The following is a 21,629-nucleotide window of genomic DNA, read 5'->3' as shown; positions in this document are numbered from 1 at the left end:
TCATTGTTGTATAGGTTCTCTGGGATTGTGATTTGTAGGCTAGTTTTCTTTATGTTTAAAAACCACTTATGAGTGAGTAATACGATAATTGTCTTTCTGGGTCTGGGTTACCTCACTCAAAATGATGTTTTCTAGCTCCAGCCATTTGCCTGCAAATTTCAAGATGTCGTTATTTTTTTCTGCTGTGTAGTACTCCATTGTGTAAATGTACCACACTTTCCTTATCCATTCTTCAGTCGAGGGGCATTTAGCTTGTTCCTAGGTTCTGGCTATAACAAACAACGCTGCTATAAACATAGTTGGGCACATGCCCTTGTGGCACAGTTGAGCATCCTTATGATATATACCCAAAAGTGGTATTGCTGGGTCTTGAGGAAGGTTGTTTCCTAATTTTCTGAGAAATCGCCACACTGATATTCAAAAGGGATATAGCAGCTTGCATTCCCACCAACAATGCAGAAGTGTTCCTTTCCCCCACAACCTCTCCAGCATAAGTTCTCATCAGTGTTTTTTATCTTGGCCATTCTTACAGGTGTAAGAGGGAATCTCAGAGTAGTTTTGATTTGCTTTTCTCTGATGACTAAGGATGTTGAGCATTTCCTTAAGTGTTTTTCAGCCATTTTAGATTTCTCTTTTGAGAGTTCTCTGTTTAGGTCTGTACTCCATTTTTTTTTTTTGGATTATTTGTTTTTTTTTTAAATATTTATTTATTTATTATGTATACAATAGTCTGTCTGTGTGTATGCTTGAAGGCCAGAAGAGGCAACCAGACCTCACTACAGATGGTTGTGAGCCACCATGTGGTTGCTGGGAATTGAACTCAGGATCTTTGGAAGAGCAGGCAATGCTCTTAAACACTGAGCCATCTCTCCAGCCCTATTTGTTCTTTTGATGAGCAATTTCTTGAGTTCTTTGTATATTTTGGAGATCAGACCTCTGTCTGATGTGGGGTTAGTGAAGATCTTTTCCCATTCTATAGGCGATCATTTTGTCTTGTTGATTGTGTCCTTTGCTTTACAGAAGCTTTTCAGTTTCAGGAGGTCCCATTTATTAATTGTTTCTCTCAGTGTCTGTGCTGCTGGGGTTATATTTAGGAAGTGGTCTCCTGTGCCAATGCATTCAAGTGTACTTCTCACTTTCTCTTCTGTGAGGTTCAGTGTGGCTGGCTTTATGTTGAGGTCTTGATCCATTTGGACTTGTGTTTTGTGCATGGTGATAGATATGGTCTATTTTCATTCTTCTACATGTTGATATGCAGTTATGCCAGCACCATTTGTTAAATATGCTTTTTTTCCTTTTGATACTTTTTGCTTCTTTGTAAAAAATCAGGTGTTTGAAGGTGTGTAGATTAATATCTGGTTCTTCCATTTGGTTCCATTGGTCCTTCTGTCTGTTTTTATGCCAATACCAGGCTGTTTTCAGTATTGTAGCTCTGTGGTAGAGTTTGAAGTCAGGGATTGTGATGCTTCTAGAAGTTCTTTTATTGTACAGGATTGTTTTGGCTATCCTGGGTTTTTTGCTTTTCCATATGAAGTTGAGCACCATTCTTTCAAGGTTTTTGAAGAATAAAGCTAGGTCTCTGTATGATTATGTAATGCATGATTTAAAAACAAAGCAACTAAATGAAGGTATAATTAACTGGGACTGATGTACTATTATTCATCATTTTGATAATCCTTGTTGTTGTTTTTATAATTGTTGGTTTATCTCTTTTTTTAAAATATTTATTTATTATGTGTACAATAGTCTGTCTGTGTTATGCCTGCAGGCCAGAAGAGGGCACCAGACCTCATTACAGATGGTTGTGAGCCACTATGTGGTTGCTGGGAATTGAACTCAGGACCTTTGGAAGAGCAGGCAATGCTCTTAACTGCTGAGCCATCTCTCCAGCCCCATGGTTTATCTCTTAAAAAGTTATTTGGTATGGCTGCCAAGATGCAGGTCTTAGAAAACTTAATAAAACAGATCACAGAGATATTCAGATTCAGACAGAGGAATTTAATGGAGAACTAATTTCAACATTGCTTTATGTGGTTAGAGAGGAACAGACTAAGGTTCTCACACAACCAACCTTAATAAATCCAGTAACCTTACAGGAATTGCCAAATGTTAGAGGCTCTGTAAGAACTGACTGGACTCCTGTGCCAATGTCAGATTTAAGGAGATTCAAGAAAGCAATGGTCTCACATGGCATGTGTTCACCTTTGGTAAAGCAATTGTTAAACTCGTGATCAGTTTGTAACAGAATTGTCTCTAAAGACTGGAAAAGCTTGGTTAAAGTTGTTTTAGAGCCTGGTCCACAATCACAGTGGAGAACCTGGTTCAGAGAAGAGGCCAAGATCATTGAACAACAGAGTAAAGCTAGAGGCATGGAAATCTCCCAAGACCAACTTCCTGGAGAAAGAGATGTGCTACCATAGAACAGCAATCTTTGTAGGATGACCATGCTCTGGCTTTATGCCACGCAGCAGCTTTAAATGCCTGGGACAGAACTGAAGAAGTAGGAAAGAAAACTGAGTCCTCACCAGAACCCCAGTCTGAGGCTGTGGTCCTGGTGGCTCTTAAAGGACATGTTTGGGTCCTAGAGCTGGGGAGAGGCTGGGCAGGTGGGTGGGAGGGGGCCACCCTGGCAGGTCCCACTACTGGATCTTCAACCTGCAGGCCTCAGATGGGGGCCCTGGAGCAAAACCCCTGCTTTATTCATCCACCAAGAAACCATGGCAGAATGAAGAACTGTGCTCCCTGGGCTCTGGGGGGACCTGGGATCCATAAGCACACAGAAGCAGCAGCAGCAGGTGGCACAGTTAACTCTGGGTTTGAGAGCTCATGGGAGCTGAGATGTCCTTGGTGCAGTTCAGCCATGTCAGCCAGAAGCACTGGCCTCTGGAGTTGCTTGATGCAGTCAGACTGGTCCACAGAATTCTGGGATTGAACTGGAGAGGAAAGAGCTTCTTGGTTCTGGGAGGGAAAAGACAAGCTTTGCTACCAATTCTCATGTTGGAGCTCAGTGCCTTCTCAGTGCAGCAATGACCCACAGTGAGGCCAGCAGCAGGACCTGAAGGAGCCTCACAGTTACTGGGATCTTGCTGTTCATGGCTCTTGGGGACTCATCACCAAGGTCTCCTGGTCCTGTGTAACAGGGCTGTTGTAGGTAAAACCAACCCTCCACCCTGCCAGGTGTTGACCCCAGACTGGCACTCAGCCTGCAGATCAACACAACTCCATTCAGAGTTGCTTGGGCAGCACCACCTGCATCCAGTGCCTAAACCTCCATCTCACATACAGGACACAGGAGCTGCCAAGGCAGTCAGTTGCACAAGCTCCACCCCCACCACATCCCTCCCTGCTACTGTGTTCAACCAGTCCCATATTTTGCCAAGCCAGCACCTCACGGCCAGAGAGGATCAGGACCACCTTGAACTGTCTGGTACAGGAAGGAGTTCAGCTCAGCCACAAGTACAGTCCAAAGGAGCTGAAGGTCTCTATTCCCTGGTTTGCATAACACCCAAACCAGAGGTCACTTCTCACAACACCTTGGATTTGGTTTGCTGTGGACTGGGGGACCTGGGCTGCTCCTCCAGTAAGAACCTCTGAGTTTACCCTCACTAGCTTTTCAACCCTGGGTCCCAGCAATGAAAGGGAGATGTCCTTGTGACTCCATGGCTGGTCTGCAGGCACCTTTGCTCCTACACAGCTTGAAGAGAACCACTACACTGTTGGGGGTCAGCCTCAACAAAAATATCCTCTTCAGGTTGAGGTGTGGTAATTTAGAAACATAGTAAAGAAAACGAAGATGCGAATAAAAGTAATAAAATGCAGAAACATATAGGATAGTATCCGGAGGGAATTTCAGTGAGAGTACTGAGGTTCCCAGTGGACCAAGGAGGGTGACTTCACAGGGAGCTCTGCACAGCCTGTTCAGCCTGCACCACTGCAGCAGGGCTCAGGGAAGGGGCCACCTCAGGGCTGCAGAGGAGAAGCAGCCACACTCTCCTGCACTGGCCCCACAGTCACACCCCCCTGTGTCTGTGCCAGCCTGCACCCCATGCCAGCCACACTCCAGGCTCACCAGGGCACATCACAGCTGGAGGTCCTCAGTGTCAGTGGTCACCACAGTTACAACAGGTCCCGCACCCTCAACCAGAACACACACATTGCGGTTCCTGTCTTCCCCTTCCTGTAACAGCTGTGGTCCTGAGAGCAAGCATCTGACTGGGCCCAGAGATGCAGGGACTCTGTGCTGAGTCTTCCTCTCACACCACCACCCAATAGTGGCCTTCCAGCCTGGACACCCAGTCTGCACAGCGGGGCTCTCCAGTGACATCAGAGTGGAAGGTTCAGCTGCTGTTGTGAGCTAAGTGGTGCAGGGGCTTTAATTCCCTAAGTAAAAATCCCTCCACACATCACCATCCCATTTCTTTTTTTAAAAAATATTTTTATGGTTTATTTAACTTTTTTAAAAAAATTTTATGTGCATTGGTGTGAAGGTGTCAGATCCCCTGCAAATGGAAAATGGATCTTCAGATAGTTGTGAGCTGCCATGTGGGTGCTGGGAATTGAACCTGGGTCCTCTGGAAGAGCATTCAGTGCTCTTAAGCACTGAGCCATCTCTCCAGCCACCCCCCCCCCCATTTCTTTAAAAGAGTTTTAACTCTACAACTTTTCTTTTTGGGAAAAAAAACTTCAGTGCTTGAATTTTGCCCAAGTTTTAACTCCAAAATACAAATTTACCTTCTGCCCATGAAACTGGAGATGGAAGCTGTGGGCACCTCTCATTTTAATTGGCCTGTATGGACACTGGTGTTTGCATTGACTTCTCTGCCAGTTAAGCTATTGGTGATGTAAGTGATCAGCAGACATACAGGGAAACCAGAGTCTTGGTTATGAGGAGTCCCAGCGGTTGGTTCTCAGCATCAGTTCCTAAGGCACTAGTGACAAGAGCGTCATCAGCCTCACTGTGAATTCTGCTCTGTCCTCCGTAAACCTGAGACCATAATCTCAAGCTGTCACAAGACACTGTGCTGTTGGGGACCATGAATTTTCTCACTGAATTGTACATGCTATGACATGACTTTTACATGAATTAACTTTGTTTAAACGTCAGTATTTTACTCCAATTAAATTGTAAAAGGTCCATGGTCACTGAATGAACTTTGATGTTAAAAATCAAGATAGCATTAGTTGCATATTTTATTTTAAAAATATTAACCCCTCTTCACTTAAGAAGGGGGGAAATTGGGGTTTTAACTGTTGCTCAGAGACTGGAACTGGTGGTATTTAATAACAACAATGTCTGTCATTGTACTCTTACTGGAATTGACCTAATGATATTTGTAACTGCTTATAGATGTTGGAAAAAGTTTGACACACCCTGTAAAATGTTTGAGTTTAATGCATATGTTAAAAAATTTAGATTTTGACCCCTTCTCTAACCTTACTAACCCACCTCCTCAACCCTGGAACCCTTGGAGCAGGATCTTTGGTAGAAAAAAATAAGTTAAAACATGTCTCATCACTCTCTGGCCCTCCCTCCTAAAAGAGCTCCTCGCAGTTTTTTCATTGATGATTCACGCAGAGGCCCAATGACGGGAATATTGTGGAGCCCTCCCCTGAACAGCACATCATACAGAGGCCGTACAGGCCTGCTCAACATGGCATGGTGTCAGGGGATGAGGATCGCCCTCCACATAGCCTAAGCCAGGGACCCTGAGGTCAAAGGTCAAAGACCTGCTTACCTTGGTCTTGCTGAGGAGTGACAAAAAAAAAAAGGAGCATATGTCAGGTTTCTTCTTTCTCACATCTCACAGGGCCTTGAAGTAAAAATCTTGAGACAGAAAACTTAAAGTTAGCCAAAACATTACGTGCTGACCGTGGAGACTCAAGCTCTGGAAAGAACCACAGAGTGTCTTCACGGCTTGCTGCTTATCACTAACAGCAGGTGTTCTAGCCACTGACCTTGCAACTGCCCTGCTTAGCTGCCAAACTGCCCCACTTAGTTGCCTAGCTACCGAGCTCCTCCTTCCCTTCCCCCTTTCCTCAGTTCCCCCTTGCCCTGGCTCCTTTCTGAGGAGTATTTAAGACATGAAACTTGCTTCAATAAACGGATGCCTTGACAAGGAATACTGCTTGGCGTCTGTCCCCCCCCCCCCCATGTCTTTCAGATAGTGCCTCTTCAGACCCTGGAGTAACTTAGGACCTGCTGGGCAGGTCGACCTCTGATCCGATCCATCTCTCCAGCACCCCCGGCCCCAGGCTACTTTTTAACTACTGAATGAAACATTAAAGTTATTCGTATTTGTGGGCTATCCTTTGGTGGTTCCATCCACATATACATGTTATAAGGTCTAAATGGGAATACACACATCTCAGCTGTGTGCGGTTTCTTTGGTGAAAACATTCAGGATCTTCTCTTCCAGATCTCTGGAAGCTATAGTCTGTTGTGGTTTTCTAGTCACTGCACCTTACAGCTGCCCCTGACCTCCTCACCCCTACCTAACTGTACCCACTTCTCAACAACTCTCACCCCATTGTGCCTTCCCAATTAGTGGTTAGGTCTGAGGATCTGTTGTACTCAAGACCCCATCAAGATAATCAAGGATGTCAAAGTGTGAGCCCTCAGCAAGATTTCCTAATTTTGTTTGTTTTTTGGGTTTTGTTTTTGTTTTTAGACAGGATCTCTCTATATAGGTCTGGTTGTTCACTATGAACAGACTGGCCAAAAAAGTAGATTCACCAAGTGCTGGGTTAGAGATGTGCAATTCCTTCATCACAGCTTTCTTCTCAGCTCAGCAGGAGGAGCCTCCCTCCCATCCACCCAGGGCTGGGTCTCTGGATCCGGAGCCCCTGACTGTCACCCTGGGGCCCAAGGAAGAAGGATCCGCACCATCTCAGTAAGAACAGGCCTGGTCCTTCACAGAAACTAGGGAAGAGGGCCACAGCCAGGATGGAGCCCAGGTTGACCTGTCACAGCTGCATGGCTGTGATCATTCTGGGGACAGGACTAGGCTCTGGCCATGTCTGATCAGAGGCCCTGTCAGCATCTGGTTACTGAGGGAAGAGAAGACTAGAGCAGGAGATGACAGAGCTGAGGAGTGACCACATCAAAGCCCACAACATACTGTGCTCCCCCTGGGCACAGCCCTGTGTACACTCAGCTCCCACAGCCTCATCTCATCCCACCAGGGACACAGCACAGTGAACACAGGTTCCACAAGGTTCTCTATGCTGCCATTTATTTCCCCCCGAAACTGTAAAAAATCACCCCTTCAATTTACCGACCAATGAAACCTCAGGTGAAGAATCTGAACCATCAAGTTCACGTTCAGATTCTTATTTTCAGTGAAGCCATGAGCTGCAGCTCAGGGCAGCATGGAGCTGACAGGATGGAGATGTCTTCTCCAGTTGGCTGACAAGGAAGGTTGGCTGGGGAAGGGAACACAGGACGGTGTAGTGACAGGATCCTGGTGTGCACGGCTGGGCTGGGCTCCCCAGTTCTTCACGTTGAGATCACCGGGAACATCACGCACTGTTGCCTAAGACAACTGCTGGGCTCTGGACATCACAGCAGAGGCCTGACCAAGTCTTCTGTCGTTCAGTGCACACTAGGCAGCTGTCTCCGCACTACAGAACAAGAGTCATGGGCAGTCACTGTGAAGACGACACCCACCCCTCACTCACAGGTGCAAATTCTCAGAGTCCCTGTGAACCATTCATGTCCCCTTTGTCCCACCCCCACTTCATCTTCAATGTGTCATTTTTACAGTCTGTGAAAGACATCATAGCTCTGCGCTGTCCTTGCCTATGGTAAAAAAAAAAAAAATGAACAATCCACACTCAGAGCCTCAAGAGAATTTGTCTGAAGGAGGGGTGCCAATGGTGGCTGTGCTGAGGTAAAGGTTTTGAAGGAGAGGAGCTGGCATTGAGTTCCCTGAGCAGGGGTTCAAAGCAGACTCTGGGGCACCTCAAGCTGTTTCCTTTACTTAAAATCTGAATCTCCCTAGCAACAATATTCTCGTTCCTACATGAGGATCTTGTAGAGGAAGCAGCCAATCCGTGGAGTCCTGGACTCCCTGGGATGAAGATGTGCCCACAAGTATAAAGACTGAAGGAGGGGTCAGGCGGTCGTGCGCACCTTTAATTACAGCACTTGGGATGCAGAGGCAGGACGATCTCTATGATTTCTAAGCCAGCCTGGTCTACAATGCGAGTTCCAGAAAAGTCAGGGCTACACAGAGAAACATTGTCTGGGAGTGGGGGGTTCTCTATGTGTAGTGGGGAGCTGCGGGCCTGCTTTTTGTCCACCCTGCTCTCGCCTGGCTAGCTTATGCCCCAAAATAACAACACACAAACTGTATTCGTTTAAACACTGCTTGGCCCATTAGCTCTAGCTTCTTACTGGCTAATTCTTACATCTTGATTACCCATTTCTGTTAATGTGTGTAGCACCCCAACGTGCGCTTACCAGGAAGATTCTAGCCTACATCCATCCTGGGTCGGAGCTTCATCAGGTCTGCCCCAGAGAGGAGAGCTATCGAGTCTGACCTCACTTCCTCTTCCTCCCAGCATTCTGTTCTGTTTACTCCGCCTACCTAATTTTCTGTCCTATCAGGGCCAAGGCAGTTTCTTTATTTAACCAATGACCTTCCTCCATCAACTATGTAACATCCCTGGCTGTTAGATGCAACATTAATGAATTTGATCATTTGGGTTTCAAAAAAAAACATTAAATGCAACAATTATATTTCTGTTTTTAAAAAAAGAGTCCACGGAATTCCCACTAGGCCAGCAGCAAACTCAATATGGATATGTTGTTTTAAATCATTTTAAAAAGGAGTTTTTTCTTTGCTCATTCTTTCTTTTTTGCCTTTAAAAAGGCTGTGTAGGAGCAAAGTGTGTCTGCAGGCCTGCACTGAGTTCAGGGATGTCTCCCTTTCATGGCTGAACTTACAGGGACCCAGGGCTGGAAAGCTAGTGAGGATGAACTCAGAGATTCTTACTGGAGGAACAGCCGAGTCTCCCAGGTCCACAGCAAACCAAATCCAAGGTGCTGGGTGTTATACAAACCAGGGAGTGGAGACCCGCAGCTCCTCTGGACTGTACTTGTGACTGAGCTGAACTCCTTCCTGTACCAGACAGTTCAAGGTGGTCCTGATCCTCCTTGGCTGTGACATGCTAGTTCAGCAAAATATGGGACTAGCCACAGTGGCAGGTGGGGTTGTGGGGTGGGAATGCGGGCTTGTGCAACTAACTGACTTGGGAACCCCTGCATCCAGTATGTGAGATGGCAGTTTAGGTACTGGATGCAGGTGGTGCTGCCCAGGGTAGGTGTTGCCTAGAGCAGCCCTGTTACACAGGACCTGGGGACCTTGGTGATGAGTCCCCAAGGGCCATGAACAGCAAGACCCCAGTGACTGTGAGGCTCCATCAGGTCCTGCTGCTGGTGATTGCTGCATTGAGAAGGCAAAGAATTCTGTTATGAGAATTGGTAGCAAAGCTTCTCTCTTTCTACCTGGAACCATAAGGCTGCCTCCTCTCCATTCAATCTCAGAATTCTGTGGACCAGCCTGGCTGCATCCAGCAACTCCAGAGGCCAGGGCTTCTGGCTGACATGGCTGTGCTGCACCAAGGACCTCTCAGCTCCCATGAACTCTCAAACTCAGAGCTACCTGTGCCACCTGCTGCTGCTGCTTGTGGATTCCAGGTCCTGCCAGAGCCCAGGAAGCACACTTTTTCATTTCCTGATGGCTTCTGGGTGGATGACTAAAGCAAGGGTCTTCCTCCAGGCCTTCAAGTTCACAGCCAACAGGATTAAGTGTCAGCTGGTGGGACATGCCATACTGGTCACCTCCTAGTTCCCTGTCCGGCCTGTCCCCAGCCCTAGTATCCAAGCATGCCCTGTGCAAGTCACCAGGACCAAAGCTTCAGAATATGGTCCTGGTGGGAAAGAATAGGATCCAAGAAATGTGAATTGTCACAGTGAAGGCAAAACCCTGCACAATTGGCCCTGAAACCCAAGGACCGTCCTTGGGCTGCACTACACTGCCTTCACCTCCTGGTGTCTGATCTGCCCCAAGTTCACCAAATCGCCTGAGGTTTTCACTGTGTAGATATTGTTTTTGACCGTACAGACTGGATTTGTTGCTTCAAGAGGTCACTGGATTTGGTGGTTCCTTTGGAGGTCTGCAAGCCCTCTGCCCAGCTACCTTTTTTATTGTTTTTATTGAGCTATATATTTTTCTCTGCTCCCCTCTTTCCCTTTTTATCCCCTTCCCATCTACCCTCTCTCATGGTCCCCATGTTCCCAATTTACTCAGGAGATCTTGTCTTTTTCTATTTCCCATGTAGATTAGATCCATGTATGTCTCTCTTAGTGTCCTCATTGTTGTCTAGGTTCTCTAGGATTGTGAATTGTAGGCTAGTTTTTTTGATTTTGTCTAAAAGCCACTTATGAGTGAGTACATATTTGTCTTTCTGTGTCTAGGTTACCTCACTCAAAATGATGTTTTCTAGCTCCATCCATTTTCCTGCAAAATTCAAGATGTCTTTATTTTTTTCTGCTGTGTAGTACTCCATTGTGTAAATGTATCACATTTTCCTTATCCATTCTTCAATTGAAGGGCATTTAGGTTGTTTCCAGGTTCTAGCTATGACAAACAATGCTGCTATGAACATGTCCTTGTGGTACAATTAAACATCCTTTGGGTATATACCCAAAAGTGATATTGCTGGGTCTTGAGGTAGGTCGTCTCCTAATTTTCTGAGAAATTGCCATACTGATATACAAAAGGGCTGTACCAGTTTGCACTCCCACCAGTGATGGAGGAGGAGTGTTCCCTTTACCCCACATCCTCTCCAGCCCAGGCTACTTAAAAAAAAAAAGATTTATTTATCATGTATACAATGTTCTGCCTACATGTGTCCCTTCAGGTCAGAAGTTGGCACCAGATTTTATTACAGGTGGTTGTGAGCCACCATGTGGTTGCTGGGAATTGAACTCAGGACCTCTGGAAGAACAATCAGTGCTCTTAACCACTGAGCCATCTCTCCACATCCCCCCCCCCAGGCTACATTTTTTTTAATATTTTACAGTCAGGGAGAGGAGCAGACAGTGCCCCAGAAGTCAGTCACCTCAGCCCTGAGCAGGACGTGGGCTTTCTGTGTTCTGCCTGTGCTCCAACACTGCTGCTCCTGCAGCCCCTGGCACCCAGCACTGCCAGAGTGAAATGCTCACTCCCTGGAGTTCTTTGAATTCTGTCCTTAGTTTTTCAAAGCAGTAGTCTGGGGCTCTAGAGGTCTTGAGTTTGCACAGTAATCTGTGCAGTGGGCAAGACACCAGCCACTAGAGAGAGCTGACTCCAGTGTGGGTGTGGGTTCTAAGGGGGATCCCAGGCTGGCCTCTGTGTTGATGGGGACTGTAGGGACGCCTGACAGTGACAGAGTCTTCTGGGTGTATTAGAGCAACACCCAAATCCATCCTGGGAAAGGGAGAATAAAACCGAGCAGCTGTTGAAACCATGAGCTGGGGAGCTCAGAGGAAAGAAACAGCCATATTCACCTGCAGGGTAGGCAGACAGCTGCATTGAAGTTATGTTTTGGCTTCACAGAAACTTAGGCTGGGGAAGGAAGGTCTTTGTCCCACACAAAAGCTGAGGCTAGGGATGCACCATCTGTGACAAACACTGGGGAGACGGTGGGTCTAGCACGTGGCTGTTTTAACCCACTCAATTCACCTATGAAGAACACAGATTCCTGTGCTGTCAGGCTTGGCAGTGTGAGCTGCCCACTGCAGGTGAACACAGGAGCCTGGTCTCTGTGGGAGTCTGTGTGGTGCTTGCTGGCCAGCGCCTCTGCTTTAAAGAGAAACCATCTCTGCACTGATCAGCTCAGGGTCATCATGAGGATTTGGGGGTGGGTGGTGGGTGGGAAAGGGCAAACAGGTGTAGTTATCCAGCTGGTTTCTCCTTGGAAAACCATCAGGAGAATTCTGGGCCAGGGTTCAAGAAGGGGATGTCACAGACAGACCTCCGTGCAGAGGATGGAGTCAGGACAAATCCCACGTCCTCAGTAGTGGCTTTTATGGTCTGATTACTGAGGGTGAGGTTTGGGCTGGGAAATGTAGACAACAAGTGGTTTCAGTCTTGCTCTTCCTTGCTGCCAGGTTCCTCCTCACAACAAGAGTAATTTCAACTCACTGGGCGTGGGTTCCTGGAGAACATAATAAAAATCTCTCATTGCAAGTTACAAAGTCCGCCCGGCTTTGTGCGGCTCTGCCTTGGACTCTCGTGCCCTGAGCTCTCCTGCTGCTGGTGGCTGCCCTGGCCCCCACCCAGACCCGCGCGGTACGGGTGAGTGCGGGGTCGGGAGGGAAACTCTGCGGGGAGGGCGGGGGCGGCACTGGGGAAGCAGTGTTCTTGTGTGGCCCATTCTCCAGTGGAGTCCAGAGCCCTACACCCTGCTCCCCTCCTGGCCCGCACTCCTGCCCGGGGTCCCGGGAGCAGGGCTGGGGTCTCACTGCGCGCTGCCCCCAGGCTCGCACTCCACGCGGTATTTCCACACTGTCCCATGTCTGGTCAGGCCAGCCCCTAATTCCTCCTTCAGCCACATCCTCTCAGTCTCCTGAATGTGCCTTGTCCTTTCTTCTTCTTCTGGCAGAAGCAGTGCCTAAAGCTCTGTCTTGGGTCTGGAGGCTTGAAAATGTGACATCCTGGGGGCCTGGGATTGGGGTTGAGTCAAGGAGGAGAGGACTGGGTCCATGACTTCTCAGATGAAGACATTTCAATGAGTCATGATATGGACAATGAGATGTCTTTATACTGACTCTTGTGCTATAGCTTCAGACAACTGCCTTGTGGGACTAAGAAGTTCTGACTCAAGGAACAGCAAATCTCTTGATTGACCTGTCCTGTGAGAACAATGAAGATCTCAAAGGCCCACCCCTGCCTAACAGCACACTGACCCTGTGTTCCTTTCTAGAACCAAGTTTCCTCTTCCCAGCACAGACAGGAGGGGACACCTCCATTCTGCCACTTTCCGGCTATGTGAATTTCAGCAGTGAAAATAAGAATCTGATTCTTAGCTGGGCGGGCGTTTCCCATTGTCACTGTCTCCAGCCAATGGAAACAGTTTCAGCCATGTAAAGCAGCAGTATTCTGCAGTGACAGCGACCACTGCACAGATGTGTGTGCTCTGTATGTGACATACTTTCATTCCTGCAGGTAGACCACGCTATGAGCCCACCATCCCTCTTATGTCAATTTAGGTTGTTTTTAAAAAGGGAAAAGGGGCTGGGTGGTGGTGGCGCACGCCTTTAATCCCAGCTCTCGGGAGGCAGAGGCAGGCGGATCTCTGTGAATTCGAGACCAGCCTGGTCTACAAGAGCTAGTTCCAGGACAGGCTCCAAAACCACAGAGAAACCCTGTCTTGAAAAAAAAAAAAAATTAAATAAATAAAAATAAAAAAAATAAAAATGCTGCACTGGGCTTTTGAAACCTTAATGTCTGTCCCCAGTAACACATCTCTTCTAACATGGCCATTTCTCCTGACCTCACAGAGTTCCACCGACTTGAGACCAAGAGTTCAAACAGACCAGTACATCTGTTGGGCTTAAGACAAAGTCCACATTCGACCTGAGGCCTCTAGTCTCACTGTAGTCTCCCATCCTACAAGAGATGAACATCACACATCCCATGTTGTACCAAGAGCAACATGGGGTTAGGGGGTGGAGGGGACTCTGCTTCACCTCTATATGAATTGCTACTCAGCCCTGAAGCCTCCAGTGTCACCGAGGTGTTTCGTATTTCTCTTTTGCCAATCCCGCCCTGCCAGGATCCAGCTGTGTTTCCTAGTCTTGAGTGTCCTTCCCGGTACCTCCTTCAGAAAGCTCTATGAGCCTGTGTATTTGGTTAGCATGGCGATCCAAACCAGGCAGGGACCCAATGCTGCCCCTGCCGACTAGAGCACTCACTGGTATAAACAGAGCCCCGTGCAGTTCTTTTGGCCCTTGTTGGATCAGCTTTGCCTGAGTCCTGTAAACACAATGCAGGCTGGACCACTGAGTTGTGTGTCAAATGCTGCCTCCCGCAACCCCAGCTCTCCCATCAAAGACTCGCCTTCTTTAGTTGCAGTGTGGAATATCTGTTGGAGCCCGTGTCGCTCCAACACAGATAACTGTTTTCCCTAACTGGACTGATACGGAGACGCAAGGAATAATCAGACACAACTTACACGGTCACCATGGAAGGGCAACTCAGGGTTTTTTCTTCTGACGATCTTTTTGAGTTTATTATTCAAACAGCTTATATACCATCACATAAATTGAGCGGGAAAATACATTAGGCTGTATCCTAGGTAACCAGGTGAATGGCCTTTTGTCACATCTGCATCTACCTGTTTGCCGAGTATGTTAGGTGTCATGTAGGCCTGAATGAGGATCTCTATAAGATAGCCTCCAAAGTATAAAGGAAGGAGCACACCATACAGAAATATGGGCCTACAAATATCCTTAAATATCTCTATTTCCAGACAACACAATTCTTTACTTAAAAGACCCTGTTGCATCCACAGGAAAACTCTGGGACCAAATAAACCCTTATGGTTGCCAGATACATAAATCAATATAAAAATGTAGCCTTCATTTATGTCAGCAGTGTATTTTAGAAAATGTACAACATTCAAAGTAACTTTATCAGAATCAAGTGTTTAGAAATATATCTCACCAAAGAAATGAAAGAAATCTACAACAAAAACTTCAAGATACAAACATAGGACATCAGAGAAAAAATTCCATGCTCCTGGACTGGCAGAGTAATGTTGTGAAAACGGCCATACCACCAAAATTAATCTACAAGTATAATGCAATATTATCTAAACTCTGATATAGTCCATAGTTTTAGAAGAAAAATAAAGAATTAGTGTGGAATGAAAAAGACCACAAACAAGCAACAATCCTAAGGATTAAGACAAGTGCTCGAAGCTGGGCAAGGTTGAACACTTCTTTAAACTCAGGACTTGTGAGGCAGAGGCATGTGGATGTCTGTGAGTTCCAGGCCAGTCCTGTCTACAGAGCCAGTAGGGCTGTGACACAGAGAAGCCCTGTCTTGAAAACAAAAGAAAGGAAAAAGAAAGCAAAGAAAAGAGCACTGCTGTGGGGCTGCACTCCCAACCTCAAATTACCCTGCTGAGCTACAGTGCAAAGACAGCCTGGAACAGGCATAAAACAGGCAGGAAATCAAAGGCATAGGATAGAGATCCTGGACATAAAACGACAAAGCTATGCAGACTTAATTTTAGACAAAGAATGCAAAACATATCGGATAAAAGCCCATTCTACACACGATGCTGCAACACTGTTTTTCTAGCTGAGAAGATGAATTTAGATTCTCGCATTTCACCTTGTACAAAAGTAAACCTTGAATAGAGCAGAAAGTTTAGTATGTTCAAATCCTGAAACATGAAACTTCAAGAAGACAGCCTAGGGGAGGCCCTTCCAGATACTGGGGTAAGCAAGAACTTAGGATAGAACAGCAATACCACAGGAGCCAATGAGGCCACGCATCAGCATGAAAACAAAGTCCACAGCATAGGACACAATCAGCAGAGAGAACAGAAGCCACATAGCAGGAAATCTATACCAGCTGGACTGCATACAGGGGACTAGAGTCCTCAGTTTAGGAAGAACTGCAGAAACTAAATACAAGGAACAAACATTGTCAATCAACTAATGGTCGAGAGAATTGAATAGACAGTTATCTTAATAAAAGAAAATCTCAAATGGCCACTAGGTATTTAGTGTGCTTGGTATCTCTAGCCCTTATGACATGCAGATTAAACTACTTCGAGGGGCTGGAGAGCTGGCTCAGAGGTGAAGGCACTTGATGCTCTGGAGAGGACCTGGGTTAGATGCACTGTGTGTAACTCCAGCCCCAGGGACCTGACACCCTCTTCTGAGCCCAGACACCAGGCACACACATGGTGCACATGCACACATGCAGACAAAACCCTCATCCACATGAAAGAGTGAAATAAAGATGATAAAACTGCTTAGAGATAGCGCTTCACCCCAGTCAGAAAGGCTGTCATCAACAAATCTGACAGAAAATGTTGGAGAGAACATGGGGAGAGAGGAGCCCTTACTCACTTCTCTGTGTGTGTGCGCGTGCATGCGTGCGCACACACACACACACACAAATTAATACTGTCTTTGTGGAAATCATTTTGCTCATTTCTTTAAAAAAAAATTGAAGCTAGAACTACCGTATGACCCAGCTATTTTGCTCCTGGGCGGAAGTCCACACCCTATTGGTGAGATATTTACACCTCATGGTTATTGGTGTTTTTTCACTAGAGTGAAGAATTGGGTTTAGTCCATCAGTGGATGAGAAGATAATGGACATTTGGTATCCATATACAATGGAATACTGTTCGGCTGTAAACAATGTAATCACAAAATACTCAGGAAAATGGATGAACTTAGCGTGTATATTATTAAGCGAGGTCTTAAAAAGAAAAGCTACGTTGTTTCTCCTCATACGTGGGCTACAGTCGACAATATATGGACCAGGTCATCTTCAATCACTTCAGAGATCTACAGACTATGGCATTTAAGATGTTTTAATAGCCTATGTTCTTCTTGTTCATGGCAAGGAGACACGTCTGCTCCTGACAGCACCAATCTACTTCAGAGAAGATAATGGACATCGAAGAAACTCCACATGGAGTTTACTTTCTCTCTGGCAAAAGTAAGACACTGGGCAAGAAAATGCCCTTGCCTCGACTGCTGACAGAATGCTGTCCTAATTTGATAAGCAGCACACAAAATATCCAGCTTCACAGAACAGTCTGTCGGATATGCTAGACCTGTAGGCTGAAGATGGAAGCCCCAATATTGCAGAGGAACTTAGGGTGACTGTCCAGGTACCCAGCTGTTTCCATCATTTATCACATTTTTTGGAAGTTGCTTGCTCACACTTCCTGCTTACTCAGTTAATATATTTCCTTCTTGGGTCTCTGAGGGAGTGGAAGACTAGATAGTTAGTTTTCCTTGTTTACTAGACACAGAAAGCAAGTTATAATAGAAAGGAAATTAGGTACAAGACTTTGGACTCACCAAGATAGAGATATGGAGTATTTTCTCTGAATTTGTCAAATGCAAATGGACTAGACATTGTTGATGTATTTATTGCCTGAATATATTGTATATAGTTATTGTACTTATTGTATATAGCTTTTCTTACATTAGTCATAGTTTTTTATTTTAAACAAAAGGAAAATGTAGTAGCATTTGATTTTTACTTTAATAAAATAAAATTTTATTTAATAAAATAAAATAAAATAAAGCTTGCCTATAGATCAGAGTAAAACAGCCCCACTGGTCAGCCTTACTACCAGGCAGTGGTGACACACACCTTTAATCCCAGTAACCACACTAGTTCCCATAGCAACCAGGCAGTGCCTTCCCTAAATCCCAGTGATGCACACCTTTAACGACAGCCCTAGAGAGGATTACAAAATGGGAGGAAACTGCTCTCAGACACAGTCTCTTTCTGAGATTCCTGGAGGCAGGATCACCATTTTGGACTGAGGTTTAGGTAAGAGCTAGTGGCTGGCTGCTCCCACAGCCTCTTCCTGTCCCACCAGATGCAGAGCATCGTGAACACAGATTCTGGGAGGTTCTCCATGCTGCCTTTTATTTCCTCCATAAACTCTACATATCTCAATCCTTTATTTGACCACCAATCAACCTTTGAGATCAAGGACATGAACAATCAAGTTCACATTCAGATTCATATTTTCAGTGGGGAAGTCAGGGCTACAGCTCAGGGCAGCATGGAGGAGACAGGATGGAGATGTCCCCTCCTGTCTGCAGGAACAGGAAGGTTGGCTGTGGAAGGGAACAGGGCAGTGCAGAGATAGGGATAGGTGTGCAGGGGTGGGCTGGGCTCCCCAGTTCTTCACAGTGAACCCCTAGGATCACAGGGACCATCAGACACTATTGCTGAGGGTGAACTGAGGGCTCTGGATGTCACAGGAGAGACCTGGACACATCGTCTGTCACTCCATCCACACCAGGCAGCTGTCTTCACACTACAGAACAAGAGTCATGAACAATCATGGTGAAGACAACATCCCAGCAACCCACCACTCACTCAAAGGTGATTTGAGAGTCCCTGAAACCCAATCATGTCCACTCTGCCCCTCCCCAAGTCAGTCCCAAGAGTTTTACCTTTACAGTCTGGGAGAGACACATCAGAGCTCTGGGAACTGTCTCTGCCTATAGTGAAATTATATATATATATATATATATATATATATATATATATATATATATATATATATATATATATGTTAATGGAAAGGTAACAACAGGGACCATATTTTGCTGGAGGAGCTATTATGGATTGCCAGAGATCCTCAAATAATGCAGCTTCAACTCAAAGGCTTCAGGAACAATCCTGTTCCTCACACTTACTTGGAGCTGGAGCATAGTTCCCTCTTCTTCCACCTGTGAGAAGAAAAGCTGTGAGAGATCAGGGAAGTCCTCGACCTAGGAAGTTTCCAGAACTGACAGCAGACCCAGGTTAGAGACAGGAGCAATGAGGGCTGTGGATGTGTTTCCCATTAATGAGGCAGAGCACACTTCTAAAAGGGGCTGAGAGAGAACTCAGAAACTGCCCTTTCCTACCTGTGTTTCTCCTCCTCTTCATCACAACAACCACCACAGCTCCAATGATCACAGCTCCAATGATCACAGCTCCAAGGAGAACCAGACAAGCAATGACTGCCATGATGGGGACCGTAGACTGAGGAGGCTCTGAGAAGGGAAGGACAGGGAGGGAAGGTGAGGGTCATGACCCCACCTCTCAGCAGTGACCCTCCTCAGGGTCTGCAGAAGGCTCCAGCTTTCCCTGACCCCAGCTCTGCACCCACTCCCTCCTTACCCCATTTCAGGGTGAGGGGTTCAGGCAGCCCCTCATGGTACACATGGCATGTGTATTTGTGCTCCTCCCCAGAAGGAACCATGAGAGATGCCCACTTCTGGAAGGTTCCATCTCCAGAAGGTCTGGTCTCCACCAGCTCCATGTCCTGAGTCTGTTCCTCCTCCTCCCTCTGCCAGGTCAGGGTGATGTCAGCAGGGTAGAAGCCCATGGCCCAGCACCTCAGGGTGACATCACCTTTAGGTCCAGGATGATGGGTCATGTGTGCCTTTGGGGGGTCTGTGTGGAAGATTTAAGAAATCCCACAATTAACAAGATAAACTGAAATCTGTAAAAACAAAGTTAAATCAATGATAACACTCAACTATGTCACTATTTGAACACTTCTGTCATTAGACTAGTGACGTGCAGGTAGAGCTGGTCCCCTCATCACAGAACTGCACATTTTCCTGAGGGGCCTAGAAACTAAGAGGTAATCTATATAAGCCAGGAGATCAGCATGATCTTATTTGACTTTCAATAGAATAAGTGATGTAGAAAAAGGATGAGGGAATGGAAAATAATTGATTTATTTGTGATTAAACTCCTACAGGAATAAGAAATTAAGATGATTGGACTACATGAAGGGCGCCACCAACTCCTGCTGCCACCATTGGGGAACAAGCACTGTGTCCATCTTGCTGACCAGTTCAACTGTGAATCCAAGTGAACAGCCATCACCAAACTGTGTGAAACAATTGTGGTGAACCTGTGACACTCAGCCAGAGAAAATGACTTCCTAACCCCTGTCTCTGGGAGACAACATACCAGGTATTGTCACCCAGGATCCCTGAAGTGTGCTGTGGAGCCCAGTGCAGCACTCACTGGGACACAGTGGTGCTCACAGGGTGTGCGGATCTTCCCTGTCACTCCAGTCCTGGAGGTGCAGAAGACCCTGTCTCTGAGGAAGTTCAGTTCCTAATCCACTAGGCCTACACTGTAACTTGTTGGGTCAGAGGGAGAGCAGGGGACTCTGGAAGGTTAACTCTGGCTGATAATAGTCTAATCTCCCAGGAATCTTTCTCATTTAAAGAGATCACTGACTTAACTTGTCTAATTATCCAGAGTGTCAGTCCCCACGGCACCTGTGGAGACTGATACACATGATAACACAGGGGAGGGAGAGAAGGAATAACGTCCTAGTGAGGAAGAAAAACTTAAAGCAAAATGGCAACAAAAAGAAAGAGAGAGACAGAGGGAGAGAGAGAAAGAGAGAGAGAGAGAGAGAGAGAGAGAGAGAGAGAGAGAGAGAGAGAGAGAGAGAAAGGAAGAGAATACAAGAAAGAAAGAAAGAAAAGAAAACATCCACAATTTACTATTTGTCCAGGGCACCCCATAAATGTATCTAGGAAGAGATAGAATTGGGGTGTGGGATGGATGCAAACCTGACACACAGGAATCTGTGAGAATTTATTCTTTGGAAAGTTCTAGAAACTGGGGAAGCAGCCTAGGGTAGGGGAGTCCGTGTCTCCCATCAGGTGAAGGAGACTCCGGTCCTGGTGTGTAAGGCTGACACACTCAGATGACAGGACTCAGTGTCCACAGACACTGGGTGTGGGCAGAGAACCCGGCCTGGGAGAGGCCATGGCTGACAGGGGCTGCAGACTGAAGGAGCCACTGTTGGTGATGTCGGGATCCTCTCTCCTCCCTCCTGAGACAGATGTGGAACTGTCCAGGGAGAAGGCTGAGCCCTGGGAGGTCAGTGCAGTCCCTGCCATGCTGGATCAGGAGACCCAGGGACCCTGTCTGCCCTCAGAAACAGGGGCATGACCCCCGTGAAGGTTTCCTCTTCCTCAGGACTGAGCCCAGCCCGAGGGCAGAGGGAGGAGTTGCCCGCGGTCCCCGCACCTGTGCGCAGCAGTGCGTCCTTCCCCTTCTCCAGGTATCTTTGCAGAGACTTCACGCACAGGCCCTCCAGATAGGCCTTCCGTCTCTCTGCAGCACCAGCCTGCTCCCACTTGCGCTGGGTGATCTGCGCCGCCGTGTCCGCTGCTGTCCACGTTTTAAGATCGTCGTTCAGGGCGATGTAATCGCGGCCATCGTAGGCGGCCTGATGATAACCTCGGAGGAGGCGCCAGTCCGACCCCACCTCACAGCCATACATCCGCTGGACGGTGTGAGAGCCTGCGGGGACCCCGCGGTCAGCCCCGTTCACCTGCCCTGCCCCCTTCACCCGCGCCCTCCTCTAAACTGAAAGCGAAACCATGTCTGGTCCCTGCTCTCCTGCCAAATCTTGGACCTGGTACCTTAGGCTACTCTGGTGGTGGGTAGGGACCTGGAGGGGTCGTGACCTCCGTCCGCGGTCACTCACCGCCCTCGCTCTGGTTGTAGTAGTCAAGCAGGATTCTCAGGCTCACTCGGTAAATCTGCTCGCTGTTCTTGGCCTTCTGTGTCTGCCTCTCCCAATACTCCGGCCCCTCCTGCTTCACCCACGGCGCCCGTGGCTCCTCTCGTGGAGTCTCCGCGTCGCTGTCGTAGCGCACGAACTGCGTGTCGTCCACGTAGCCGACAGAGATGAACCGGGGCTCCCCGAGGCCGGGCCGGGCCACGATGGTGGAGAAATACAGCAGAGAGTGCGAGCCTGGGGGCGGTGCGCGGTGAGACCCCGACTCTGCTCCCTGGACCCCGGGCAGCATCGCGGGCCGGGAGGGGAGCAGG

General features: G+C 47.2%; 1 protein-coding gene across 12 annotated transcripts in view; it reads right to left on the bottom strand.

Annotated features, from left to right (window-relative positions):
- The window catches only part of LOC142854135 (H-2 class I histocompatibility antigen, L-D alpha chain-like), a 142,791-nt gene that overhangs the window by 74,322 nt on the left and 46,840 nt on the right, over positions 1 to 21,629 (bottom strand). For 2 of the 12 annotated variants that reach the window (XM_075979262.1, XM_075979265.1), the window contains exons 2-8: positions 21,283 to 21,552; positions 20,820 to 21,095; positions 18,936 to 19,211; positions 18,680 to 18,808; positions 18,467 to 18,499; positions 18,221 to 18,268; positions 17,658 to 18,081 (exon numbers count right to left, since the gene is read on the bottom strand). The exons of 5 other annotated variants lie outside the window; for them this stretch is intronic. In XM_075979262.1, the coding sequence (XP_075835377.1) occupies positions 18,077 to 18,081; positions 18,221 to 18,268; positions 18,467 to 18,499; positions 18,680 to 18,808; positions 18,936 to 19,211; positions 20,820 to 21,095; positions 21,283 to 21,552 (1,037 nt within the window). In that variant the 3' untranslated portion in view covers positions 17,658 to 18,076. Of the gene's footprint in view, positions 1 to 17,657; positions 18,082 to 18,220; positions 18,269 to 18,466; positions 18,500 to 18,679; positions 18,809 to 18,935; positions 19,212 to 20,819; positions 21,096 to 21,282; positions 21,553 to 21,629 lie in introns of those variants that run through there. 5 more of the 12 variants (XM_075979263.1, XM_075979264.1, XM_075979272.1 and 2 more) reach the window with 4 other exon arrangements.

The sequence above is a fragment of the Microtus pennsylvanicus genome, chromosome 7 (assembly GCF_037038515.1).
Source record: "Microtus pennsylvanicus isolate mMicPen1 chromosome 7, mMicPen1.hap1, whole genome shotgun sequence".
NCBI lineage: Eukaryota > Metazoa > Chordata > Mammalia > Rodentia > Cricetidae > Microtus > Microtus pennsylvanicus.
This window is presented reverse-complemented; position numbering and strand designations above follow the sequence as displayed.